The 14794-nt window shown below is 41.3% G+C and overlaps 1 protein-coding gene across 1 annotated transcript; it reads right to left on the bottom strand.

The window, feature by feature from the left end:
• Positions 1-2927: 2927 nt before the first annotated feature.
• Positions 2928-14100, bottom strand: LOC115195203 (elongation of very long chain fatty acids protein 2). The gene is given in 7 exon segments (XM_075074283.1): positions 2928-3460; positions 3462-3473; positions 3732-3809; positions 3811-3867; positions 4183-4307; positions 5204-5375; positions 13951-14100. Coding segments are annotated over 7 exon segments (687 nt in total). The 5' UTR covers positions 14083-14100; the 3' UTR covers positions 2928-3349.
• Between the last annotated feature and the right edge of the window lie 694 nt (positions 14101-14794).

Raw genomic sequence — 14794 nt, 5'->3', positions numbered from 1 at the left:
AGATGCTGATGTAATTGTGTTTTCTGAAACCTGGCTCAGCAAGTCTGTTCTTGATAAGGATATTTGAAATGTTCACACTGATCGAGTTAAGGTGGAGGTGCGGCTATATATGTAAAGACTAAATTGCTTGTAAGTGTGCCAAAGTCTGAAACAATTTGTAAACCGTTAGAATTTCTTGTTTTGAATGTTGAGGTTTCAAAAGGTCTGTTATAGACCCACCTCCTGCATGCTTTTTCTTCTCTGATGCACCTTATGTCTAAAGTGTTTACAGTGAAATGGTCTTGATAGGTGAGCTCAACTGGTGTTGGTTAAACCCGGTGTCTGATTTTAAAATGCATTGTAATTCTTACCCAGTTGATTATCTCACCCAACCGCCTTAATCTCAAATACCCAGAGAAATCTACCCAGATTGATTTGATATTGACAAATGTTCCACATAAATATTCTGCGGTTGGTGTTTTTTGTAATGATTTAAGTGACCATTGTGCAGTTGTTGCTGTTGCTAAGGTTCCTAAAACAAACCCACACTTTATTCGTAAGATAATTTTTTTGAGTTTTAATGAGCAGGCTTTCTTTCATGATTTGTTTTATTTTGACTGGAGAAAGATTGAGCTTATTCCTGAAGTAGAAACTGCCTGGAAGTTATTTTCATGTTTTTTTTCCACATAGTAAACAAACATGCCCCATTCCACAGGTTCTGAGTTAAAAGGCAGGATTATCCATGGTTTTCTTCTGAGCTGTCTTGTATTATTCACAAACATAGGGCTAAAGCAAGGAAATCATGTTCTGATTGGCTTCTTTTTAAGCAGCTACGAAACAAGTGTTATTTTCTTCTCAGGAAGGCCAAGTCTGAATATTTTATGTCTGTTACCACTGATAACCTGAATGACCCTAAAGTTTTGGAAGGCTATTAAGTCGGTCTGGTAACAGTAATGTTAATGAATTACCGTCATGTGTATTGAAGGACTCTGTTGCTGTATATGGCAACTTAAATGCTGAATTGTTTCAATGAGCACTTTGTATCATCTGGTAGGCTGCTTGATTCAGTATCCCCTGTCTCTGTACAAGCCTGTGTGGATGAACCAGTGAGAGTTGGTAAAACGTTTTGCTTTTTGCTATTCTCAGTGCAGGAGGTACATAAAGCCCTGAAATCCTTAGATCAGAGAAAGCCTGCAGGTCCTGATCTTCTTGATCCCAGCTTTTTAAAACCGGCATCTGATTTCATAGCTTTACCACTTACGTATTTGTTCAATCTAACCTTGGAATGTAATGAAATTCCAAAGATCTGGAAATCAGCATTTGCCCTACCACTTTTAAAAGGGGGAGATCCAACTCTTAAATAATTATAGGCCAATCTCAAAGCTGTCACCCCTGGTGAAAATACTTGAAATGCTTGTTAGTGAACAGCTAATAGTTTTTATGTACTATAATTTATCAATGTACCAATCGGCCTCCAGGAAGAAGCATAGCACAATTACAGCAGCCATTAAGGTTTTAAATGATATCACTGGAGCCCTTGACAAAAACAGCACTGTGTCTCACTTTTTATTGATCTCTCTAAGGCTTTTGATATAGTTGATCATGTTATACTGAGGCAGAGACGTAGGTCTTTCGGAGCATGCAGTTGCATGGTTTGCTAACTGTCTGATAGAACTCAGTGCACTCAATTTGATGGGCTCATGTCTGTCTAATGGTGTGCCCCAGGGCTCTGTACTTGGTTCCCACTTCACTATTTCTATAAATAATTTTGACAAATTTTCAAAATGTGCAACTTCACTTTTATGCTGATACTTTCATTTGTTGTGCCTCGTCTCTCACAAAAGCTTTCAAGAACTTGCAAACTGCTTTTTATACTGTTCAACATACCTTGTCAGTTAAAGCTTATCCTTAATACTGACTAAACTAATGGTGTTTTCTAAAGCAAGAGATGGACCTCTGAACCTTTCACGTATTACTACCTGTCAGGGTAATGAGATTGAGACTGTAACCTCATATTTATATCTTGGAATTTTAATTGATGACTGCCTCTTTTTAAATTGCATATTCAACAACTTACAAAAAAATTGAAGCTGAAGTTGGAATTTTATTTTAGGAATAAGGCCTGTTTTTCTTTTGAAGCCAGGAGGCTAGTATCAGCTATATTTATGCCTTTACTAGACTATGGGGATATTTTATATATGAATGCTTCCGCTCAGTGTTTGAGATCAATTGACACCCTTTACCATGGAGCGTTGAGATTTATTTTAAACTGCAAAACCCTTACGCACCACTGCACTTTATACAAGGGTTGGCTGGTCTTCTCTAGTTAATCGTATGCTCAGTCACTGGTATACTTTTATTTACAAAGCCATTTTGGGTTTACTATTTTATTTGGGCATTTTTATTGTTCAGAAATGTGGTGGGTACTCTCTTCTTTCGCAGGACTTTATCCTGCTAAATGTTCCAAATGTCTGAAAAGCCCTTTTACCAAATTCATTTATGTACTCTGCGCCATCTGCTTGGAACGCCTGAAATACTTTTAATCTGGAAGAACTTGTCATGATTGGTGTTTAAACCATTGAAGGATTTTCAAGCTGATTCCCTGACCTGTCATTGTTTTTAATGATCTGTTTTATAATTTTGTTATACTCTTGTGAATTTTTTTTTTTACTAGATTACCTGTAGTTTTTCATGTTTGTCTGTAATTGTGTAATGACTTGGTGCTGCCCATCTTGGCCAGGATGCTCTTGAAAAATATTTTTCAAATCTCAATGAGCCCTTCCTGGTTAAATAAAAAAAAATATGGAGAGAGCTGAAAACAGCAGTTGGAGGGCACCCCTTTTGATGTGTATCTTTTATGACATGCAAAGACCCAAACGGGGTTCCACATGCAACCAAGTACTAGCTCAGGTTTGGCAATTTTGTCCATGCCGTTCTGTTAAAAATGTTATGTAAACTTAAGTTTACAGAAATACAATTTGTTCTGCAAATCCAATAAGGTGTGGATATCAACTTGTTTAATTTCAACTTCCTTTAGAAGAAATATGGAATTAAGAAAAGTGCCAGGGTGCATATACAAAGTATTGTGGAAATTGCCCTTTGAACTTAAGATGACAATATAGGAATTGAGGGAGCTTTCACACTTACATATGAACACGTGGAAGTGCAATGGAAATGAGCATTGTGTACAGTACTGTTACACGTTCAGTGTCAAGCTACAAGGAAACCAAAACAAGGATTTAATACAAAAAGGAAGTACAAAGTATTCTATAAAAAAATGCTGAGTTTGAGCTTTATAGCAGTGTCACAGCATAAATAGATTCTGGTAGTGGTTGGAGTCTGTCTTGATCTTCCCATCCGGGTCCGACGACTACTGCCTCTTCTTGAGGCTGGTGCCATTGGTCGAGGTGGAGTGGCCATTTGGATGACTGGACTTGATGTGGCTCTGCTCAAAAGTAAGCTTATCGTCTTCGCTGGGCCGTCTTTCTGTAGGTCTAGGATCAAAGCATTTGGACTTCAGTCAACGTCGAACCATTGAAAAACCAGCAAACATTCAGCCTTTAAATAAAGCCCTAATGTAACAAAGACCATGGTTGTGTTTGTTAGGCATCAAATGGACTGAAACAGGGAGGGACTACCTGGACTTTTCCAATAACACTTTCTGTTGCAAAACATTGTAAAGCATTTTTCTTGTAACATGACCCTGTTTAAATCCACTGGCCATGTGAAGTTGGCCCCAGTCATTATTGTACCTGAATGTAGAAGTTGACAAATAGGATGACGAGGGTGGCCATGTAGGAGACCTGGAAGAGGAGGCATCTAACTGGGAAAACCACAGGGGACGATGACTGCACCCAGGGTGTGTATGATGGACAGTAGAAACTGGACCTGAGGCAGAGGGAAAGTAAAGAGTTATCATTCCTCTAACATGCTTGGATCTTATCATCCCATGTTGTTGGTTAATGAAGACACTAAAAAGCATTTATCTTAGTCTAGAACAGGGGTTTCTAAACTAGAAATTAGAAGGGTAGCTCCCTTAATGAGAGTTAAAGGGTTCTTGCATCCTGCATATTCACTGCCAATTTGGGTTGTGCTGCTTGTTGACAGGATATATATTTTTTTTTACGTCCATGTGGATGCTGAAAGAGGGGCGTCATTATCGTTCAGACACAAAAGTGAACTAGAGAGGACCAGTGCACTCACCAGCTGAGCCTGAGTCAGGTAGTGCTTCCACCAGAGGTATTTCTGCATGGAGGGTATTGTGGACAGGCCGTAATAGGAGTACATACACACATGGATGAAACTGTTCAGAGTTGGCCCAAACAAACCTTGAAAGAAGATATTGGCGATATTTGACCAACCCTTTCATTGAAGTTCTTCAGTTTGGTCTGTCACAAAGGCAACAAAATGTGAGAAAAGGAATAAACCAGAATTTGCAAATTACTTGAAGCAGGGAGGGACATGATCGGGTTGTTTTGGGCTATTTAACTTGCTTGAAGAACATTGGCATAATCACAGTCAAATTTGGCTATATAGCATAATGAAAACAAAAATGTAAGATTTGGGTTTTTATATATTTTTTTTAACCTGGCAAGTCAGTTAAGAACAAATTCTTATTTACAATGACGGCCTAGGAACAGTGGGTTAACTGCCTTGTTCAGGTGCAGAACGACATATTTTTACCTTGTCAGCTCGGGGATTCGATCTAGCAACCTTTCGGTTATTGTCCTAATGCTCTAACCAGTAGGCTACCTGCCACCCCGATTTAGGCATAAGGTTTAAAATCAGATTTTATGACTGTGGCTCAGTACATGAGTAATCCCAATGAATGCCAACCGGTGGCATAATCAGCAGAATATGAACTACCCTTGTTGGGCTCCAGCATTGAAGAGTAGGCATTAGAACTTATCCTCAGGAAGAACATCAACCTCAGCTTTAATCTGACCCTTACATTAACCTCTAAGACTGTGTTTGGTCAGGCAGCCCAATTCTGATCTTTTTTTCACTAACTGGTCTTTTGACCAATCACATCTTTTTCAGAGCTGATCAGACAAAAGACCAATTAGTGAAAAAATATTAGAATTGGGCAGCCTGTGTAAACGCAGCCGATGTTCCTTAACCACGCACACAGCCAGCCCAATTCTGATTCGCTCTAGGATCAGTTGAGTCCTTTGAAGGATACATTGTTCTAACAGTGATGTTGGCGAAAGTGGTTGTAACCTACTCTGTCCACAGGGGATCCAGTTGAGAACACTCCACCAGATGTTGAACATGGAGGCGTGGTGATACACGTGCAGGAAGGTGATATGGCTGTTCTTCTTCCGCAGCACAAAGAACATGGTGTCGAGGAACTCAATCAGCTTGGAGAAGTAGTACCACCACAGCACCTTGGCTACCTGTGGAGAGTGTATAGAAGAGCCTATAGGTGAGCGGTCATATGGCCAGCACTGGATCAACTTTCCTTTCATGTATCTGTCACTTTGACCCTGTTACTTACAAAGGTACTTAAAACTTCTTCGGGCTAGGGGGCAGTATTCGGAGGTTCGGATGACTGAGGTGCCCAAAGTAAACTGCCTGTTACTCAGGCCCAGAAGCTAGGATATGCATATAATTGGTAGTATTGGATAGAAAACACTCTGAAGTTTCTAAAACTGTTAAAATAATGTCTGTGAGTATAACAGAACTGATATGGCAGGCAAAAACAAGAGGAGAATCCATCCGGAAATGTATTTTTTTCGATGTCACAGCCCATTCAAATCCTTGTTTATGGGAGATTCAAAGGAATACCTCCCAGATTGCAGTGTCTATGGCTTCCACTAGATGTCAACAGTCTTTAGAAAGGGTTTCAGCCTTGTTTAAAAAAAAAAATTTGCTAGAATTTGTCGTTTTGTCGTGGCTCTCATTTTGACTGTAGTGTTGTGGCGTGCGTGGTTGAGGGCACGCACTTCGTTATTTATCTCCGGTATTGAACGCACTATTCTCTGTCTTAAATTTTATAGTTTATTTACATATTAGGGTACCTGAGGATTGATTAGAAATGTTGTTTGACTTGTTTGGACAAAGTGTATTGGTAACTTTTGGGATTCCTTTGTATGCATTTTGAACGAGGGGAACAGGTGGATTACTGAATCAAGCGTGCCAACTAAACTGACTTTTTTGGGATATAAAGAAGGACTTTATCGAACAAAACTACCATTTGTTATGTAGCTGGGACCCTTGGGATTGCAAACAGAGGAAGATCTTCAAAGGTAAGTGATTTATTTTATCACTATTTCTGACTTTCGTGACAACTCTGCTGGTTTGGAAAATGTTTTTAATGCTTTTGTACGCGGGGTGCTGTCCTCAGATAATCACATGGTATGCTTTCGCCGAAAAGCCTTTTTGAAATCTGACAAAGCGGCTGGATTAACAAGAAGTTAAGCTTTTAAACAATGTAAGACACTTGTATTTTCATGAATGTTTAATATTACAATTTTTGTATTTTGAATTTCGCACTCTGCAATTTCACCGGATGTTGTCAAGGTGTGCCGCTAACGGCACGTCTAGCCCAAAGAGGTTTTAAGAATTCTTATATACAAAACATTTGGCCATAATCTAATTTCAATGTTTTAGTGCAGCAATAAACATTAAACATGTATTATTTGAATTAACTTATGACAGGATCTCTGACGTTACATTCTTGTATTGTGTGTCCATTCCTGTGTCATAAATTACACAGCTGTATTCTTGTGTATGTTGCTTTATGTTATCACATTCAGATGCAATGTTTTCAAACTAGGGGAAGAGAGAGGGGCAGATGACGGGGGGATGCGGGGGCAGCCATGGGATGGGGCGGGGTCATGCTGAAGTAATTCATGGACACTAACTGACCATCATATCATACAACTCATTCCCTTAGAAGTTGGATGAGGTACAGTAGCAGCATGAGCATGTACAAGTAACTGCCAAACTAAAGGAAACACTACCATAGTGTCTTAATAGGGCGTTGGGCCACTACGAGCCGGCAGAACAGTTTCAATGCGCCTTGGCATAGATCAGGGATCGTCAACTATATAGATTTAGCTGTGGGACAATTATTTTTCTTGAGTGCATGGTCGGGCGTCAGGAACATAATTACAGATCAATTGTAGACTGAAAATTGACAGCAAGAATCCCTAACAGATTTAATATTTCACTAAAGATACTAATTTCAAACCTTGTTTACTTGGGAATACTTGGGTACAGATGTCCAAAATGTAAATAAACTGGAGCTGATTTCCTGGTGTTTTTAGTCTTTTATGTCCAACAATTAAAATGTAAAAAAATGTACAGTACCAGTCAAAAGTTTGGACACAGCTACAGTTGAAGTCGGAAATGTACATACACTTAGGTTGGAGTTATTAAATCTCCTTTTACAACCACTCCACAAATTTCTTGTTAACAAACTATAGCTTTTTAAAGTCGGTTAGGACATCTACTTTGTGTAATTTTTCAAACAATTGTTTACGGACAGATTATTTCACTTATAACTCACTGTATCACAATTCCAGTGGGTCAGAAGTTTACATACACTAAGTTAACTATGCCTTTAAACAGCTTGGAAAATTCCAGAAAATGATGTCATGGCTTTAGAAGCTTCTGATAGGATAATAGACATAATTTGAGTCAATTGGAGGTGTACCTGTGGATGTATTTCAAACTCAGTGCCTCTTTGCTTGACTTCATGGGAAAAATAAATAAGCCAAGACCTCAGAAAATAATTGTAGACTTCCACAAGTCTGGTTCATCCTTGAGAGCAATATCCAAATGCCTGAAGGTACCACGTTCATCTGTACAAACAATAGTATGCAAGTATATACACCATGGGACCACGCAGCCATTATACCGCTCAGGAAGGAGACGTGTTCTGTCTCCTAGAGATGATCTTCCTTATTGCCAAAAGTGCAAATCAATCCCAGAACAGCAAAGGGCCTTGTGAAGATGCTGGAGGAAACAGGTACAAAAGTATCTATATCCACAGTAAAACGAGTCCTATATCGACATAACCTGAAAGGCTGCTCAGCAAGGAAGAAGTCACCACTCCAAAACCGCCATAAAAAAAGCCAGACTACGGTTTGCAACTGCACATGGGGACAAAGATTGTACTCTGGTCTGATGAAACAAAAATAGGACTGTTTGGACATAATGACCATCGTTACATTTGGAGGAAAAAGGGGGAGGCTTGCAAGCCAAAGAACACCATCCCAACCGTGAAGCACGGGGGTGGCAGCATTATGTTGTGGGGTGCTTTGCTGCAGGAGGGACTGGTGCACTTCACAAAATAGATGGCATCATGAGGGAGGAAAATTATGTGGATATATTGAAGCAACATCTCAAGACATCAGTCAAGAAGTTAAAGCGTGGTTGCAAATGTGTCTTCCAAATGGACAATGACCCCAAGCATACTTCTAAAGTTGTGGCAAAATGGCTTAAGGACAACAAAGTCAAGATATTGGAGTGGCCATCACAAAGCCCTGACCTCAAACCTATAGAACATTTGTGGGCAGAACTGAAAAAGTGTGTGCGAGCAAGGAGGCCTACAAACCTGACTCTGTTACACCAGCTCTGTCAGGAGGAATGGGCCAAAATTCACCCAACTTATTGTGGGAAGCTTGTGGAAGGCTACCCGAAACGTTTGACCCAAGTTAAACAATTTTAAAAGGCAATGCTACCAAATACTAATTGAGTGTATGTAAAGTTCTGACAAACTGGGAATGTGATGAAAGAAATAAAAGCTGAAATAAATCCTTCTCTCTACCATTATTCTAATATTTCACATTCTTAAAATAAAGTGGTGATCCTAACTGACCTAAGACAGGGAATTATTACTAGGATTAAATGTCAGGAATTGTGAAAAACTGAGTTTAAATGTTTTTGGCTAATGTGTATGTTAACTTCCGACTTCAACTGTACTCATTCAAGTGTTTATTTTTTATTTTTACTTTTTTCTACATTGTAAAATAATAGTGAAGACGTCAAAACTTTGAAATAACACATATGAAATTATGTAGTAACCAAAAAGTGTATAACAAATCAAAATATATTTCAAAGTAGCCACCCTTTGCCTTAATGACGGCTTTGCACACTCTTGGCATTCTCTCAACCAGCTTCATGAGGTAGTCACCTGGAATGCATTTCAGTTAACAGGTGTGCCTTGTTAAAAGTTAATTTGTGGAATTTCTTTCCTTCTTAATGAGTTTCAGCCAATCAGTTGTGTTGTGACAAGGTAGGGGTGGTATACAGAAGATAGCTCTATTTGGTAAAAGACCAAGTCCATATTATGCCAAGAACAGCTCAAATAAGCAAAGAGAAATGACAGCCCATCATTACTTTAAGACCTGATCAGTCATACCGGAAAATTTCAAGAACTTTTAAAGTTTCTTCCAAGTGCATTCGCAAAAACCATCAAGCGCTATGAAAAAACTGAGTCTCATGAGGGCTGCCACAGGAAAGAAAGACCGAGTTACCTCTGTCACAGAGGTTAAGTTCATTAGAGTTACCGGCCTCAGAAATTGCAGCCCAAATAAATTCTTCACAGAGGTCTAGTAACAGACACATCTCAACATCAACTTTTCAGAGGAGACTGTGTGAATCAGGCCTTCATGGTCAAATTGCTGCAAAGAAACCACTACTAAAAGGACACCAATAATAAGAAGAGACTTGCATGGGCCAAGAAACACGAGCAATGGACATTAGACCGGTGGAAATCTGTCCTTTGGTCTGATCAGTCCAAATTTGAAGTTTTTGGTTCCAACCGCCTGGTCTTTGTGAGACGCAGAGTAAGAGAACGGATGATCTCCGCATGTGTGGTTCTCACCATGAAGCATGGAGGAGGAGGTGTGATGGTGCTTTACTGGTGACACCATCTGTGATTTATTTAGAATTCAAAGCCCACTTAACCAGAATGGCTACCACAGCATTCTGCAGAATATACACCATCCCATCTGGTTTGCGCTTAGTTGGACTAATATTTGTTTTTCAACAGGACAATGACCAAACACACCTTTTAAGCTGTGTAAGGGCTATTTGACCAAGAAGTGGCTCAGTTGGTAGAGCATGGTGTTTGCAACGCGAGCATGGTGTGTGCAACGCCAGGGTTGTGGGTTCGATTCCCACGGGGGGCCACTACAAAACAAAACAAAAAAAATGTATGAAATGTATGCATTCACCACTGTAAGTCGCTCTGGATAAGAGCGTCTGCTAAATGACTAAAATGTAAAAAATGTAAATGTAAATGATGGAGGGCTGCATCAGATGACCTGGCCTCCACAATCACCCGACCTCAACCCAATTGAGATGGCTTGGCATGAGTTGGACCGCAGAGTGAAGGAAAAGCAGCCAACAATTGCTCAGCATATGTGGGTACTCTTTCAAGACTGTTGGAAAAGCATTCCTCATGAAGCTGGTTGAGAGAATGCCAAGAGTCTGCAAAGCTGTCATCAAGGCAAAGGGTGGCTTCGAGAGGAATCTCAAATATAAAATATATTTTGATTTGTTTTTTGTTACTACATTATTCCACATGAGTTATTTCATAGTTTTAATGTCTTCACTATTATTCTACAATGTAGAAAATAGTAAAAATAAAGAAAAACCCTTGAATGAGTAGGTGTGTCCAAACCTTTGACTGATACTGTATATATTGTTTTGGAATTTTTACCCCCTTTTTCTCCCCAAATTCGTGACTACGATTTTGTCTCATCAGTGCAACTCCCCAACGGGCTCGGGAGAGGCGAATGTCGAGTCATGCTTCCTCCGAAACATGACCCGCCAAGCCGCGCTTCTTAACACCCGCTCGTTAACCTGGACGCCAGCTGCACCAATGTGTCGGAGGAAACACCACTCAACTGACGACCGAAGACAGCCTGCAGACTAGAGCTCGATGAGCCAAGTAAAGCCCTCCCGGCCAAACCCTCTCCTAACCCGGACCATGCTGGGCCAATTGTGCACCGCCCTATGGGACTACCGGTCACGGCCGGTTGTGACACAACTGGGGATCGAACCCCAGGCTGTAGTGATTCCGCAACATTCCCTGTAGCTCAGTTGGTAGAGCATGGTGTTTGCAACACCAGGGTTGTGGGTTCGATTCCCACGGGGGGCCAGCACAGAAAAAAAATGTATGAAATGTATGCATTCACTACTGTAAGTCGCTCTGGATAAGAGCGTCTGCTAAATGACTAAAATGTAAATGTAAAAAATGTGATGCAGTGCCTTAGACCGCTGCGCCACTTGGTTGGCCCTGGCATACACTACCGGGCAAAGGTTTTAGAACACCTACTCATTCAAGGGTTTTTCTTTATTTTTTTCTGTTTTCTACATTGTATAATAATAGTGAAGACATCAAAACTATGACATAACACATATAAAATGATGTAATAACCCAAAAAATGGTTAAACAAATCAAAATATATTTGAGATTCTTCAAATAGCCACCCTTGCCTTGATGACAGATTTGCACACTTTTGGAAATGTCATAATTTGGTGTTTTGTTGATGGTGGAAACCGCTGTGTCAGGCGCCACTCCAGAACCGGCTGATACCGGGAGCTTAAATAAATGATTTGCTGTACTGTGTCCGTGTAGCGAATTATTTATGTGAGCTCCCGAGATCAGGCTGGTTGTACGAGGCTAAACAGAAAGGGCTTCGATTCGACATAATTTACTTGAGTCATGGAGAACTGGTTCATACAAGCTCCATAGTTTCAACTCATATTGAACTCGTATATATGACGCTTTATATGTGAGTGCAGACGACATCAAATCAAATTTTATTGGTCACATACACATGGTTAGCAGAAATGCTTGTGCTTCTAGTTCCGATAGATTACTTGTTAGATATTACTGCACTAACTATTCCCCAACAACTGCCTAATACACACAAATCTAAAGGGGTGAATGAGTATGTACATGTAAGTATATGGATGAGCGATGGCAGAGCAGCATAGGCAAGGTGCAGTAGATGGTTTAAAATACAGTATATACATGTGATATACATGTGATATGAGTAATGTAAGATATGAAAACATTATTAAAGTGTCATTATTTAAAGTGGCATTGTTTAAAGTGACTAGTGATCAATTAGCCCCCGGTGATGCGTTGTGCAGACATCACCACCCTCTGGAGAGCTTTGCGGTTGTGGGCGGTGCAGTTGCCGCACCAGGCTGTCATACAGCCCGACAGGATGCTCTCGATTGTGCAATTGTAAAAGTTTGTCAGGGTTTTGGGTGACAAGCAAAATTTCTTCAGCCTCCTGAGGTTGCAGAGGCGCTGTTGCGCCTTCTTCACCACACTGTCTGTGTGGGTGGACCATTTAAGTTTGTCTGTGATGTGTACGCCCAGGAACGTAAAACTTTCCACCTTCTCCACTGCTGTCCCTTCGATGTGGATAGGGGGGTGCTCCCTCTGCTGTTTCCTGAAGTCCACGATCATGTCCTTTGTTTTGTTGGCGTTGGTGATCAGGCACACTACTGTTGTGTCGTCTGCAAACTTGATGATTGAGTTGGAGGCGTGCATGGCCACACAGTCATGGGTGAACAGGTAGTACAGCAGAGGGCTGAGCACACACTCTTGTTGGGCCCCAGTGTTGAGGGTCAGCGAAGTGGAGATGATGTTTTCTACCTTCACCGCCTGGGGGCGGCCCGTCAAAGTCAAGGACCCAGTTGCACAGAGCGAGGTTGAGACCTAGGGCCTCCAGCTTGATGATGAGCTTGGAGGGTACTATGGTGTTGAATGCTGAGCTGTAGTCAATGAACAGTATTCTTACATAGGTATTCTTTTTGTCCAGATGGGATAGGGCAGTGAGCAGTGTGATGGCGATATGCGTCATCTGTGGACCTGTTGGGGCGGTATGCAAACTGAAGTGGGTCTAGGGTGGCCGGTAAGGTGGCGGTGATATGATCCTTGACTAGCCTCTCAAAGCACTTCATGATGACAGAAGTAAGTGCTACGGGGTGATAGTAATTTAGTTCAGTTATCTTTGCCTTCCTGGGTACAGGAACAATGGTAGCCATCTTGAAGCATGTGGGGACAACAGACTGCGATAGGGAGCGATTTGAATATGTCCCTAAACACACCAGCCAGCTGGTCTGTGCATGCTCTGAGGACGCGGCTAGGGATGCCGTCCGGGCCAGCAGCCTTGCGAGGGTTAACGAGTTAAAATGTTTTCCTCACGTCAGCCACTGAGAAGGAGAGGGGTGGACGCTGTCTTTGTTAGCGAGCCGCGACAGTGGCCGCGACAGTATTATCCTCAAAGCGGGCAAAGAAGGTGTTTTGTTTGCCTGGAAGCGTGATGTCCGTGACGTGGCTGTTTTTGTAGTCTGTGATTTCCTGTAGACCCTGCCACATACGTCTGGTGTCTGAGCCATTGAATTGCGACTCCACCTTGTCCGTTTACTGGCATTTCACTTGTTTGATTTCCTTGCGGAGGGAATAACTACGCTGTTTAAATTCAGCCATATCACCAGACCTCTTTCCATGGTTAAATGCGGTGGATCAGACTTTCAGTTTTGCGCGAATGCCACCATCCATCCACGGTTTCTGGTTAGGGAAGGTTTTAATAGTCACAGTGGGTACAACATATTGCATTTCTTAACTACACTCTTAGCACCTTTGTTTCTATCTAGAACCTAAAAAGGTTATTTGGCTCTGTGACAAGGGTTCTCCTATGGGGACAGCTGAACAACCCTTTCGGAACCCTTTTTTTCTAAGAATATATAGATTGTATAACGTTTATAATAAGTAGTAAGGGCACAACACTACATGGTTCCTTGCTTAAAAATGTGAATAGTGGATGTGTGTTAGCTACATATATTTCTACATGTCTATTTCAGTGGTTTTCATTGGCCAGTCAAGGAGTAGACAGCAGAGCTCCACAGAAGTGTTATTGAGAGACGAAAGAAGGATGGTGCAAAGGATTAGGGGGTGAGTCAGCACACACACACGGCCATCGTGCCACTAACCCTGACATCCGCTTCCCCTGCTTCATGGAGTCCCTGACACTGTAGCCGGTAGCCTCCCGACCACGATGCACAGATGAGCTGCAACCAAAACACCACGTCAACGTCACAGTGTCTCGCACCAAACACACACATACGCACAGTTGTGCACCATTTCCCTGTAACACGCACACACACCACCCTGCCCCACACAATGGCGATTCGCAATTGAGCACACTTTTTAGTCTAGGACGAGGCTTAATCTGTGTCTGGGAAACAATCCCTATACAGTATGTCTTTAGGACCACTGGTTTATAAACATACCATTTCATAGGGGTATAAGATTGTGATGTGAGATAACTGAGAGTTTTATGCAGTGAAACATACAGAATATACATTAAGTCAAATGAAAAAGTGATGGACACCAACAGTTTAACTGGAGGATATGTTAGAAGCATGTAATGCAGTACAAACTCCTCGTCAGGCCTTTTCAACTGGGCTCATCCATAGGCAAGATGCCGGGGCCCGGAAGCTAACAATACAAGCGACAAAAAAAACCCACCTGAAACTTTATTTCACACTATCAAAAAGATATACATAGGATCTTAATTTGGATTTATATTATTGCATAACATTATCATCTTTCTATCAATATTAATAGTCAAATCTGTGTTGTGTAAGAGTGGCAGCCTGCCTGGAAGGGTTTCCAGTGAAAGTAGTCTGTCTGTATGGTCCTTCACCTAGCCTGGAATCAGAGATGATTTGGCCTCTGGCCCACTGCACAACATGTCATATGAGACCACAGACGGGCCCATGCCCAGAGGTCACAGTGAGAGAGGGAGACGGAGAGGAGTGAGAGAGAGAAGGA

This window comes from Salmo trutta, chromosome 6, assembly GCF_901001165.1.
Source record: "Salmo trutta chromosome 6, fSalTru1.1, whole genome shotgun sequence".
NCBI lineage: Eukaryota > Metazoa > Chordata > Actinopteri > Salmoniformes > Salmonidae > Salmo > Salmo trutta.
The sequence above is the reverse complement of the archived record's forward strand: the minus strand, read 5'-3'. Positions and strand labels throughout refer to the sequence as shown.